A 14,240-nucleotide genomic window follows, 5' to 3' on the forward strand; every position below is an offset into this window, starting at 1 on the left:
AAAAAATTAAGCCTAAACACATGCAACAGAAATGAAGACATGCCCTTTCCCCAGTTTATTGCCGCCCCAGTTTATTTCCCTCTCTTCCCTTTGTTGCCTCCCGTATTTTTAACTGTGTACATTCCTTGGGGCAGAGACCCACTCATATAAGTATTTATTTACTTTATTTATTTATAGTTCGCCTTTACCACTAAGGCCTAGTACAGTGTATAAAACAGCGTAAGCAGACAGCATAAGCAGAAGATGCCTACAATAATCTTTGCAGTGGCCCACAATCCTATTCCATTATAAAGGTACCGTTCTGGACCAGTTAATAACAGTAATTATAAAGTGACTGCAAACAGGAGAATGGGGTTGGAGAGCAGTCGAGGTGCCCTGTAATCTCACCCCAATACCCTTTCATGAAGTTGCATAACTAGTAATTTCTCGGTCTCTTGTAATGACTCTAACGAATCCCCCCCAGCCTCCTTCAAGAGTTCTAGTGTTTGAGCTTGACCTATCCCTTTCCTTGGAATGCCAGTGAAAGAATGAAATTGTATTGTGTTCACAATACAAACTTGTGACAAGATCACATACCCCATGGCTCCCCTTTACTAGAAACAGGCGGGGAAGGGAGGGAGGACAGAAAATGATTGATGCTTTCATGCCCAAGAAGAGGCGGGTGCATGCAAATGAGGCCCCTCTCATATAGCTAGTGGCTTCCCACTTCACCTTTCTGCTGTTAGACATTCATAAAGCTACAGAGAACCAGGACAAAGATGTCCAGGATCTGGTGCCTGTTGGCTGCAACTTGGGTCCTTCTGGCTGCGACTGCAGCCCAGCGCAGTAAGTACTGGCCAGTGTTTTTCTCTCTGAGTATATGTATATATTTAAAACTAGGTTGTACTGCAATCCTAAACAGAGTTACACCCTTCTAAGCCAGATCCAGGTGGGCAGCCTTCTAAGCCAATTGACTTCAAAGATATAACTCTGCTTTTGGATTGCACTCTTTATCTATTTCATCTGCAGAATCAGTCCCTGTCACACATTATCCTTGGTTTGTGAGTGCTGATATTTATTTAATGGCATAGAATAAAGCACTAAATGTGCTGAAGGTCACCAGTAGAACTGGGTCCCTGAAACTGTGCTGCTATTTTGAAAATGCATCTCTGCAGGGAGTGTGATCATTCCTATCCATTTGGTGTGACGGGCTTCATGTAAGTTTTCCATCACTCAGGGGCTTTGTTTTACTGGGCAACTGAAGCTGCGGCTGCAATCCTGTGCAGATTTCCTAGGGAGGAAGCCCCACTAAATGCTGTAGTACTCACTTCTGAGTAAGCATGCTTAGGACTGTCCTGTCAAGTTTTTAATTGCATTCCTTTAAGATGTGAAAAGAAAAGCCCCCCCCCTTTTTTACATATTTACCGATTGATGAATGTTCTTCGGAGCCATTAATTATACTAACATAACAGGGTCCTGTCAAGTTTTTAATTGCATTCCTTGAAGACATGAAAAGAAAAGCCGCCCCCCCTTTTTTTAACATATTTACCGATTGATGAATGTTCTTCAGAGCCATTAATTATACTAACATAACATGCTTAAGAATAGCCTGATAACAGTATTATACCACTATATCAATGCATTGTAAATGATCCAAAAAGTATAAACGTCCTAGGACAGCCCAGCAGAGGATCCGTATGTATTTTAGCAGTATACTTATGTAGCTTTGCTTTATGGTTCTCATTAACCAAATGGAAGCCATACACATTTTATTTCATTTTATAAATTCAGTTTTTAAAATTTGCTTAAGAATAGCCTGATAACAGTATTATACCACTATATCAATGCATTGTAAATGATCCAAAAAGTATAAACTTCCTAGGACAGCCCAGCAGAGGATCCGTATGTATTTTAGCAGTGTACTTAAGTAGCTTTGCTTTATGTATGCCATCAAACATTACCACAGTTCTCATTAACCAAATGGAAACCATGCACCGTTGCTGTTTTGCACATTTTATTTCATTTTATAAATTCTGTTTTTAAAATCTTATTTACATTGCCCTGAGGCTGAACAGTTTTTTGATGACAAACAGGCATTCTTTGTGCATGAATCTTTTAAGCCACCTCTGGATGCAAATGTGAAAAAACCACGTTGGCTGCAATGTACTTTAGACTCTTCTTCCAAATTCTCCAAATACCCCAATTAGGTGGGGTACCTGGAGATCTCCAGGTGGTACCTGGAGATCTCCCGATATTACAGTTGATCTCCAGATGACCAAGATCAACCCCCCTGCAGAAAATGGCTGCTTTGGAGGGTAGACTCTATGGTGTTATACCCTGCTGAGGTCCCTTGCGTTCCCAAACCCCACCCTCCCCAGGCTCCACCCCCAAATCTCCAGGTATTTCCTAATGCAGAGCTGGCAACTCTACCCCTAGTCATTGTCACTCAGTTCCAAACAGAACTAGGTTTATCTATGGCTCAAATATTCATGAGGCAGTAAGTCTACCGTCTTGTCTCGTTTCTTACTGCTGACTACGAATGAGCTGTAACAACCTAATCTGCGCTGACAGCAAGGAGTAGATATAACCTGGAGATACCAGTGGGAAATACAGGCTTGGTTCAGATGGCAACCGCTGAGGAACTGAAAGCACACCTGAACCTTCTGTAAAGAAAAGCCAGTTGCATTTGTTTAGCTATTGCTCTAAAGTCGGGTTCAGTTCTAGAATAATAGGTGACTGGAATGAGCCCCTCTCTGAGGATTCTGTCCCGTCCCGTCCCCCACCTTCAGAAAAAGCCCCCACAGCTTTGCGTTGATTGACCAGATGGATTAAGGCATAGTCAAGCAAGCAAGCGCACACACACACAAAAGTCCCTTGCCTGCCCTAGTAAATCCAAACCTCGTGGTGATCTGGATTTGAGCCTGAGCAGACAAGACTCCACTAATCCTTTTGTGGTGGCGCTTGCCGTCTGGGTTGTGGAATGTGTGTGTGTTTTTGTGCGTGTACTTGATACACAAGAAGACAAATGGTGGAGGATCTCTGCCCTGGGCACCAGAACCAATTATTGCTTTAGAGGGGACAGAAATTGGCTTACAAATTAAATCTGGTCAACTTTTCATTCCTACTAACTGGTGGTGCTTGTGCATTCTTCGACTAGATTAAAAAACACTTTTCATGCCAGAAGTATTTTTTTTTGCTAGGCTAAGCCTAGAACTGGTGCAAAATCACTGGCCAGTTTAACAACATGGACTGTACAATAATGTGAAAGAGACCCATGCCATCTGTGTCACTTGACTGTGGAGGCTATATACATGATGCCTAATTGGGCCATGAGATTCAGGATGCATGTTAGCATGCCTTGCTAGTTGCAACACTGTTCCATGTCCTTACACGTATCCCTTCTGCTGCTTAATACAGCAAAGCAGACAAAATGGGTGTGCAGACACCATCCTGTGAATTAAGCCCCCTGCCGCCACAGAAATTCCTAACTCCATGTTGGTCTCTTCCAGCCTTTTTCCTAGTGTGATGTCACTGTTGTCCAAAATGTAAACTGTGCGCTTGGATTAGATGAAGTTGCTGGTTAGTTGGTTTGCCTTTTTCTTGAGGCTGCTTAAATTGTCTGCATAGGAGTAGTTGAAGTGTCAAATTAGTCCTCCATTGCCAGACTCAACTGCTCTGTTAAGGAAATACCTTCGTTGTACTGGATCTCTCATTTAGTCTTGGATAGGTTATGACATCGTCAACAGCAAGGAATGTCACCATTGGAAATGGGGTGAAGGGCTGCTGGGACCACTAGGCTAGTGATGGACTACTAAGCTAGTTAACTGGATTTCCCCCCTAGTGTTATTGAGGGGCAAAGCTCCCAGGAGAGGCTGTTTTGGAACTTTTTGTCCCCTTGCTTACAAATGTCTACCCCCTGAAGTCTCTACTCTGGGAGCTGCATCTTCTCCCACCAGTCTTCAAGCAGGCTGCTTTGAGGGTTTGGTTGCTTTCAAACACCGCATGCCTACCTGGAGGATGATGTTCCTCTGGATCTTGAAAGAGGGCAATGGAGTGTTTCTTCACCAGTAGTGGTCTGGAGTAGGTTTGGGCCCATAAATTGCATGCTCAGGATTAGTCTGTGTGGAAGTGTCCAGTCATGGCAGAGCTGTGCTTGGACAGGTGACTGGTGCTAACAAGACAACTCACATGTACCAGATGCGGCTTTGACCAGGAGATAGACAGGGAGGATGTTTCAGTGAGCTCCTCTCTGTATCATTTCCACATTGCCTTTCCCTCAGTCTGGTTAACTGATTAAAGATTAAAATAAAACAGAAGTCTCCTGGCACCTTAAATTAACACAATTTATTCCAGCATTAGCTTTTGTGAGTCGGAGTTCACTTCACCAGAGAAGGTAAAGGAGTCATCCCCCCATTTTATCTACAAAGCCTTGCCGGAAGCTTTTGAAAGTCCGAACAACATGCTCTAGTTTGCTAGACACCAGTCCTCTCTTAAGGCTTTCCAGATGGTCCCCCGTTACATCCTCATGTACACATGCTGTAGCTCCCATCTCTGTAGTAGGTAGTAGATTTTCCTTACAGTTCTCACTTCCTTGCAAATCCTCCCCCTCTATCTTTGTGGCAAGGAGCCCAGGATTTTTCTACTCTACTGCCAGTCTGGGCAGCATGTGATGGCTCAGCCCCTCACAGTGCCGTGGGGCTTCCATCACATGGGGCTCAGAAGCCTTTGCCCAAGCTCTTTCATGTGACTCTCAGCTGAGGGCAGGGCTCTGATCTGTGGGTTAAGAAGGCACAGACTACATAATCTATCTCCGGAGCCTCCGGTCTTCTGCCAAAGTTTGTACGCATGAAACTGACCCACCATAGATGCAAAAGGAGAGCTGGCTGCGTGATAATGCTAGGGTTGCCAAATCCCCCCCGGCTACTGGCAGAGATGAATGGGGTAGAGTTTCCATCTCCAGGCTGGAAAACTCCCAGAGATTTGGGGTGCCAACCAATGCTCCCTCTAAGCTGTGGAGTATTGTGAGCAAAAATTCTACTTTGTGAGCTACTGGCATCAAAGTTGTGAGTGAGCAATTTGGCTACTGCATAAATTAGTTTGCTCTGGAGCCCCTCCTTCCTGAGTGAACACAAAAACATGTGAGCCAGAGGCTAAAAACCTGTGAACTAACTCACACTAACTCAGCTTAGAGGGAACACTGGTGCCAACCTCCAGGTGGGGCCTGGGGATCTCCCAGAATTACAACTGATCCCCAGACAACACAGGTCAGTTCCCCTGAGGAAAATGGCTGTTTTGGAGGGTGGGCTCTATGGTGTTATACCCTGCTGAGGTCCTACCCTCCCCAGGCTTCACCCCAAATCTCCAGGAATTTCCCAACCTGGAGTTGTCACCTCTACTTGTGAGGAGAACTGCAGCCTCAGCTTGATTCTAATGGAGGGGTAGATAACTTGGCCTGAGTGCCACCCCACTCACCCAGCCACAGCATCTGCTTGTGAAAATGATGGTGTGCCAGCAAATGGTGCATGTGTATGTGTGTACAACAATTTTAGAGTCCAATGGCACCTTTAAGACCAACAAAGGTTTATTCAAGGTATAAGGTTTCATGTGCACACCCACTTTATCAAATGCGTAGAATGGTAAAATGGTATGTGTGTGAGAGAGAGAGAGAATTAAGGGTTGTATTTGATCAGACACATCAGGAGCAAGATGAGGCCCAGTAGCTAAGGCGACCAGCTCTAGGTTGGGAAATTCCTGGAGATTTGGGGTGGAGCCTGGGAAGGGTGGGGTTTAGAGAGGGGAGGGACCTCAGTAGAGTACCGTACCATAGAGTCCACCCTCCAAAGCAGCCATTCTCTCCACAGGAACCGATTTGTTGTCTGTAGATTGGTTGTACTCCCAGGACATCTCCAGGTCCCATCTGGAGGTTGGCAGACCTACCAGTAGCAGTGCCAGTACCTCTGGGGCTTGTTTCACCTCCTGGGTAGAGAACCAGCCCTGTGTGGCAAGCACACTTCTCTGGCATGCTGCTATTTGCCATATGTGCTAGGGTTGCCTATCTCTGTTCTAGTGCTCACACGTGCAAATGCATGCTCATAGACACAAAATGCCAGTGCCTTAGCTTGGAGCTCCTTCTAGCTAACTCTCAGTGCCTATTAAGACAGCGAATGTTACTGAAATGAATTTGATCTCCAGCTCTGGTTATACCTATTACAGAAAACTTGTGTCTGTCATGGGTACAACCAGAGCTATTTCATGGTTAAACTTTCTAAACAGTGTACAGCAAGACCACCTTTGGCAATAATGTATGATGGGGGGGGGCAACTATCAGGCTGTGACCTTTGGGACGTTAGTACACAAGAATGATCCATCTTTGCCTGTGAAACACTGACGGTTATGAGACTCTCTCTTCCCTTTAGCGGCCAACAGCAGGAACAACCGATGGGGAGAAAACGGGAGCCACAAGCGCTCCGCCTACAAGACTTGGAATTCCCGACTGTACCCCAGGTGGAGAGAGGGAGACCCAAGGCAAAGGAACTGCTGGCGAGGTGCGGGCTTGTTATGAACAGAAGGCAGTGATTCCCTACGAGAAGGGAAAGCTGTGGGTTGAATCTCAGAGGGCTTAACGGTGATGGGACGCTGACATTTTTACACACACCCCTTTTTTTCCTTTCTAGGAGGTCATGTATCATTTGACATCAGCAATGATGCCCCGACCATAACAGGTGCCAAGGCCACATTCAGCATCGCTCTGCGGTTCCCTCACAACCAGACAGCGCTACCAGATGGGCGCGTAGTGTGGAACCAGAACTGCACCATAAATGGTGAGGCGGGGGCGTCTATGATGCATCTGTATTCTGTTAAAGCTCCTGTAAAACTGAAGTGCCCACTTTCCCGAAGCTTTATGTACTACCTCGATTTTATGGTGTTTTACCTCTGCTGACCCATTGCTAATACTGAATCCTTGCTTCTCCTGTTTTCAATTGTTTTTATCTCTGCTGGTATAAACTTACCGTATTTATCGAGAATGTTAATACTGCCATTTTATGAGTTCAGATATTAAAGCCTTTCATTTTTTTTAAATCCACAAACTACTACTTTAATTTTTCCTCTGTTTGAGATATATTTTATACTGGTGGCTTTACTTTTGTTAGAGGTAACATTTTTACGGCTGCTGAAATGTAGCCTCAAGAATTTTTATTTTCCCCCACTCATTCTTCCTATCGCTGCCTTGCAGGCAGCCGAGTGATGCAGGGAGACCCCGTTTTCCCTGACCAGGAGTTTGAAATGTCTGACAGCTTCTTTCCTGATGGGCAGCCCTTTCCACCAAGTAATCGGGGCACACGGGGCAAATTTGTCTATGTCTGGCAGACCTGGGGTAAGTGTTTGTTCTTTGGCCCCTCAGGGTTGCCAGCTCCAGGTTCCTATAGATTTGGGAGGGTAGAGCTTGCGGAAGGCAGGGTTTGGGGAGGGGAGGGACCTTACAGGGGATAATGCCATAGAGTTCGCCCCCCCTCCTCCAAAGTAGCTATTTTCTCCAGGGGAACTGATCTCTGTAGTCTGGGGATCAGTTGTAATTCTGGGAGAGTCCAGGCCCAACATGGAGGCTGGCAAGCCTAATAAAAAAGGAGAGACGACATTTCCTGATTTCAACTTAGTCTTCCTTCGAGTGGTGGCAGCATCCTGTGCCCCTTCTCCACACTAGCAGTGTTTCGTTCTAGAATGTTTCCTCTTCACAGGGCACTACTGGCAGGTAGAGGATGGTCCCTCATCCCTGCTGACGGTTGATACTGATGATGTACCACTGGGTTCCTACACCATGGAAGTGCAAGTCTACCACTATCGGGGTCGTGAAAAATTCATCCCTATAGGGGGCACTTCTTCACAGTTCAGCATCACTGGTAAGACTGAACAGCTGGACTCCACGTTGGGAAATGATAAAACAGTCAACATGGGCCAATGAGGGAGGGAAGGCGGCAGGGTATAGCCTACTCTCGCCACGTCTCAGAAGCTAGCAGGGCAGGAACGTGGATGGGAGACCACCAAGGAAGGCTCTGCAGAGGGAGGCCATGGCAAAACACCTCTGCCTCTCACTTGCCTTGAGAGCCCCTTGCTGGGGTTGCCATAAGTCAGCTGCAACTTGACAGCATTTCACACACACAAGCCAACGAGAGGAGGGAGCAGGATGGAGAGAGAGCCAAGGATAATTCCTTGGTCTCAGGTTTATAGCAGCTACCCTCTCTATGCCCAATTCCACATCCCTCATTTGCTCCCTTTTCCAGATCAGATCCCATTCAATGTGGACATCGCACAGGTGATGGATGTAGATGGGACAGATGGCCGCTTTGTGCGAAACCGGGCCATTTCCTTCGGTGTGCGGCTCCATGACCCCAGTAAATACCTGAGCGACGCTGACGTCTCCTACTCCTGGGATTTTGGAGACGAGAGCGGGACGCTGATATCCCGGGCAGCCCTGGTTACCCACACTTACCTCACCGCTGGCACCTTCAGCCCTCGTGTGGTGATCCAGGCCGCCATCCCCTTGGCCTCTTGTGGAACCAGCACTTCAGAAGGGCCGGTCATCGTTCCCACAACGGATCAGAGGGGCAGCACAGTTCAGGCCACCAGCGCCCTCCCCACCCTCAGCAGCATAAGTGGGGCAAGCTCTGAGGAGATCCAGACTGCAGGTGAGAGCCCGGCGCCTCTCCTCACTAGCTCATCTAGTCAGCATCACCATTGGGTTTTTCTCTCTTTCTTTCTGCACACACACACACACACACACAAACATCAAACTCAGGTTGGCAAGCCTAAATCTGTACATGGCTAAGCATGTAGCACAATTTGTTTCTTTCCAGAATTTTCAGGAAGAAAAAGACATTTCTGTAAGAACAGGAGCGGCACAGGGCCCATAGAATATATAGTGTAGTGGTTTTCTTACTGTGTTTCAAGAGAGCTTGGAGTTCTTCCAATGCTTTCTTGACAAAATGACGATTTTCCTCGAAAGATGCCTTGCACACCATTATGGTCCTCCTTGCAATGCACAGTATTGGGTATCCTCCAGAGTTGAGACAGGCTGTAAATACCCTACAATATGCCCCATAATCCTTACCATTGTACAGGGTCATTCGCAATAAAAGTCAGGGTGGCTATGGTTCATTAAAAGGAAAAAAAAGTGGAAAACTATTAGAGTAGAACAAAATTTGAGTCCAGTGGCACATTTAAGACCAACAAAGTTTAATTTTGGGTATAGCCAGAATTAAACTTTGTTGGTTTTAAAGGTGCCACTGGACTCAAACTTTGTTCTTTTGCTTCAGGCCAACATGGCTACCCACCTGAATCTATTAGAAGAGTAAATATTCCTTTCCTGAGATTGTGTGTCAGGTCTTGAAAGAATTTCCACTACTGGGGAGTTTACAAAGACTCTTTCAGGCTCATGATTCAGTTCTTTTCACTTTGATTAATTCTAGGGTAATAACATATGTAGACATTTTAGAAAGAATATATTGTCCACCAGTGGAACCACTGCTTTCGTTTCAGCTCTCGAGTCCCAAAGAACGTGCCTTGTTTAGCCAGTCATATCTTTTTCTGGGCAGTAGCCGGGAGGATCTTCCTGGGTAGCTTAGCTGTGGACTAGGCTGGCATACAAGAGCGCAAGGGCTGAAGCCTTGCAAACGGGGTTGATCCAGCAAGAGTCCCCTCTCATCCCAAGCCTTAGATAGGCCAACAGTGGATCAGCCCCACCTGCTCAGGAGTAGGGTTGCCAACTCTAGACTGGAAAATTTCTGGAGTTTTTTTGGGGTAGAGGCTGGGGAGGATAGGACTGGGGAGGAGAGGGACCTCAGTGGGGTACAATGCCAGAGCCCACCTTCCAAAACAGCCACCTTCTCCAGGGGAACTGACCTCTGTAGCCAGGAGATCAGTTGTAATTCCAGGAGATCCCCAGCTACCTCCTGGAGGTTGGCAGCCCTACTTGGGAGGCAGCACCTGGGACTCAATTGTCAAGGCTCAGCGGGGATCATAATCCTGCAAAGGACTGTGTCACTGGAGCCAAATTCTGGCCAAAGACCTGGAGCATGGGCTGCAAGCCTAGCAATAGGGTCTGCTTCTGTACAGGTCCGCCGTCTACTAGCCCAGACCAGCAGGGAGGTAGTTGTCTCTGCTTCTGGGACATCTGCTGGGTCTCCTGGTAGCAAGGTCTCAGCTGCAGGTTCTTGGCACATAGCCTGAGGAGCTGGGGACTCCAGCGCTTGCAGTGGCAAGATCTGCCTGTAGATCTTTTGCGCATGACCCTGGGAGCCGTGAGCTCTAGGTCTGAGGGAACCCCTGTGGTGCTAGGGATTCCCTGAGCCTCTGGCTCTGCCTCAGACAGGAACCTTGCTTCTTCCTGGAGCCCGTGTAAGTCTTCTTCTGATGAGTCTGAACCTGGTTCAGTGGGAGTCAGGACAACATCTTTGGGTGCCCACACTCCCTGGGGGAAAAATGGTACCAGATCCTACACAGTTTGGTGGATGTGGTTCACATGCCAGGTGTTTGGAATAGTGCCATTGTCCATTGGCTGCCATTATACGTCAGGTTCCACCAAGCCAAGTTTTGCATAAGAAGGCAGCATAGTTCACAATATCTGATCACATGAACAGTAACACAGCAAAGAGGCCTCAATATTTTGTCGCAAAAAGCGACATTCATGTATGAACCACCTCCTGAAAACTGTAGACGATGGAGCAAGCTAAGGCAGCCACCTGGGCAGGCTTAGAATGTTTCCGATTTCCTGCACTCTCTCTTCCTTTCCTTTTTGCACATGTAGTCCCAGCTTCTGGAACTCCATCACCCCCAGATGAACAGCAGCCTGAACCAGAAGGTACAGAGGCAGGATCTTTAGTCACCGCAGGCCCTGTTACAATAGCCAGTGATGTGCCTGAAGGAGCAGATTTAGCTGCCGCATCCTTGGAGCCCGTGAGTGTTGTCTCTGCCACTTCAGCTGAAGACGCATCAGCCACCATCGGTCCCCTGTCTGTGTCCACTGCGATGCCTGCATCTCTGCCTGGCCCTGTGGCACCTGCTTCTTCATCCATAGCGACTCCTGAGAATGACCCGAACACTACAGAATCCACAGAATCTCCAGTACTGCCTACCAGTGTGCTTCCATCAGATACACTCTCTAGTGCAGCCAACACCCCCGCCTCTCCAGCGACACAAGGTGGGTCTAGCAGGAGATACCTGGTCCCTCTAGAACTTAACATGGCAGGGACACATGCTGCCATTTCAGGTTGTGGGGAAAGAGATATGAGAAAATGTGCGTGCGCATTCAGAACAGACTTATCTCCATAAACATCAAATTGTTTCCCAGCAGATCCTACAGAAGACACCGCAACCGTTGATCCGACTGCATCCAGGGTGCCTGACACTGAAACAGTTGCAACCAATGTGGTCCAGGTGTTGGTAAAACGGCAGGCGCCGTCTGGCTGTCTCCTCTACCGTTACGGGACCTTTGCCACTAATCTGGATGTTGTCCGTGAGTCTTAGAGATGGGGTGGTTATGAAAGGGGTTTGGGGTCACTTGGAGTAGTGCAAAGGCCACAGAAATGATATTATTCCTCTCATGCTATTTCAGGTTGATTGTAAGGCAAGAAAGAGGTAATAAGGTAGATTAAACCCACACAGACCTGCAGCCCCACATCTACTAACAGAGTTCTGTGGTCACTAGAAAAGAATGTAAGAGAAGCTGTGCTGGATCAAGTCAGTGGCCCATCCAGTCCAACACTCTGTGTCACACAGGAGTCAAAACCCAGGTGTCATTAGGAGGCCAACCAGTGGGGCTAGAACTCCAGAAGCCTTCCCACTGTAGCCTCTCAAACACCAAGAATACAGAACATCACTGCCACAGAAATATAGTGTTCCATCTATAGCTTGTGGCTAATAGCCATTGATGGGCCTCTGCTCCATATGTTTATCCAATCCCCTCTTGAAGCTGTCTATGCTTGTAGCTGCCACCACTTCCTGTGGCAAGTAGTTCCTTTTATCTGAATCCATGCTGATTCTTTCTCAATAGCTTTTGTTCATCAGTGTGCCTACTTTTTGCCTGTCTAATCACTGGCTTGCATTGCATTTGCTAAAGCCTGTGCTCCCTTTTGTTTACCTCATGGAGAGGCACAACCTTTGTGGCTGGATGTAAGGATGGCAACTGTGTGTAGCCATGATCATCTTCCAGACTTACGTCTGACTATTTACCCATTTAAACTAATTAATAAGCCCATTTCTTTCCTTCTGTATAGTGTTTTTTATAAATATAGAATCACAGAGTTGGAAGGGGCCATACAGGCCCATCTAGTCCAACCCCCCTGCTCAGTGCAGGATCAGCCTAGAGCATCCCTGACAAGTGTTTGTCCAGCTGCTGCTTCAAGACTGCCAGTGAGGGGGAGCTCACCACCTCCCTAGGCAGCTGATGCCACTGTTGCACAACTCTGACTGTAAAAAAGCTTTTCCTAATATCCAGTGGGTACCTTCCCGCCCTTAATTTAAACCCATTATTGCGAGTCCTATCCTTTGCTGCCAACAGGAACAGCTCTCTGCCTTCCTCTAAGTGACAGCCCTTCAAAGACTTCAAGAGAGCAATCAGGTCCCCCCTCAACCTCCTCTTCTCCAGACTAAACATTCCCAAGCGCCTCGGCCTTTCCTCATAGGAACTAGGCGGCAAAAGGATTAGGGAGGAGGAGAGTGGGACAACAAAGGCTCATGGTCATTCTCTTTTACTGCAGAGGGAATTGAGAGTGTGGAGATTGTGCAAGTGGTGTCGCTGACGCCAAGCATCTCTGAGAACACAGTAGATCTGCCTTTCCTCATAGGAACTAGGCGGCAAAAGGATTAGGGAGGAGGAGAGTGGGACAACAAAGGCTCATGGTCATTCTCTTTTACTGCAGAGGGAATTGAGAGTGTGGAGATTGTGCAAGTGGTGTCGCTGACGCCAAGCATCTCTGAGAACACAGTAGATCTTACGGTGACCTGCCAAGGAAGGTAAGGAGAGGATGCTCTAGGAAGACTCTTCAGCTTTACTAACTCTGATCTCTATACATTGCACCTACTGGCAACTATAGTGGGAAAAGAGGAAGAGCAACAGAAGATAACATGTGACAAAGACAGATCATTCTGGAGGAGTAGCTGTGTTAAATCTGTGGCTGCAAAATTAGATAGGTAGCGCTTTAAAGATGAACCAAATGCATCCCAGCATAAGCTTTTCTGAATCAACTCACTTCATCAGATGCATCTGCCTTGTGACAACTGATGCTGGAATAAATTTGGTTAGCCCTTAAGACACCACTGGACTCCTGTGTTATTAGAGAGACACTTTCTCTCATAGGGTTTGGTAGTTCTTTCTCCCATGCTGTTTCTCCTAATCCATCTGTGAAGGGTTCCCCCCCCCCTATTTTTGCGCAACTGTCAGGGCCCACAGAGATCATCCTTAAAGTCTTTCTAGAGCATCACCTTATAGAACTACAATGGCACAGTTGTGTGGGGTTTTTTGTAGGTGGTGGGAATGTCCTTCCTGAAGACAGCACTTCTGTCATGAGGACACTACATTATCCCAGCTGTTAGAACTGCAACATATTGTCTCTGTGAACGTGCAATAGACTCTTCAAGTAAACATACCTATTGCAATGAGTAAACATACCTATTGCAATGAGTACAATGTGAAATGTGATTGCCCAAGTGTCACAAAAGACCGTTGGATAGGGCCTGTGACATCATTCATGATCAATCACACAGTTCCCTGCCTTTCCATGACTGTGCCATTTTGTCACCTTTTCAAAGTTTATTTAAACCTGAGCATTTGATTGCTCCCTTCCTGAGTGCTTAAGAGATAGGGATGGAGTTGCTAGACCCTCTGGGTGGAGGCGGGGGTCCCCCACTGCCAACCCCTGCCCCCAAACTGCCAGTCAGCTGGCTGGTGTGGAAACTTACCAGGAGAAAGACGGAGACCCAGGCCATGTGGCTGATGTCACACAGAATGTGACATCATCACACCAGTGACATCCAGGTGATGCTCTGATATTTGGGCAAAAACTCTATGGTAGAAGACATTTTTACCATAGAGTTTTTGCCCAAATACCAGAGTGTCACCCAGATAGCACTGTCATGAAAACATTTCCTGTATGACACTGGCAATATGGCCTGGGCTTTCCTCTTTCTCCTGGTAAATCCCCCTCACCCCCTGCCGGTTGGCAGGAGAGAGAAAATGGCTGCTTTGCAGGGGGGACTCTGTGCATTAG

The 14,240-nt window shown here is 47.1% G+C and overlaps 1 protein-coding gene across 1 annotated transcript in view; it reads left to right on the plus strand.

The window, feature by feature from the left end:
- Nucleotides 1-740: 740 nt before the first annotated feature.
- The window catches only part of PMEL (premelanosome protein), a 16,946-nt gene continuing 3,446 nt past the window's right edge, over nt 741-14,240 (plus strand). The window contains exons 1-9 of the mRNA XM_015405872.1: nt 741-825; nt 6,396-6,524; nt 6,654-6,800; nt 7,214-7,354; nt 7,716-7,877; nt 8,259-8,663; nt 10,781-11,173; nt 11,327-11,488; nt 12,894-12,987. Coding sequence (XP_015261358.1) covers nt 759-825; nt 6,396-6,524; nt 6,654-6,800; nt 7,214-7,354; nt 7,716-7,877; nt 8,259-8,663; nt 10,781-11,173; nt 11,327-11,488; nt 12,894-12,987 — 1,700 coding nt within the window. The 5' untranslated portion in view covers nt 741-758. The remainder of the gene's footprint in view (nt 826-6,395; nt 6,525-6,653; nt 6,801-7,213; nt 7,355-7,715; nt 7,878-8,258; nt 8,664-10,780; nt 11,174-11,326; nt 11,489-12,893; nt 12,988-14,240) is intronic.

Source organism: Gekko japonicus, unplaced genomic scaffold, assembly GCF_001447785.1.
Source record: "Gekko japonicus isolate JY-2015 unplaced genomic scaffold, Gekko_japonicus_V1.1 scaffold246, whole genome shotgun sequence".
NCBI classification, from domain to species: domain Eukaryota; kingdom Metazoa; phylum Chordata; class Lepidosauria; order Squamata; family Gekkonidae; genus Gekko; species Gekko japonicus.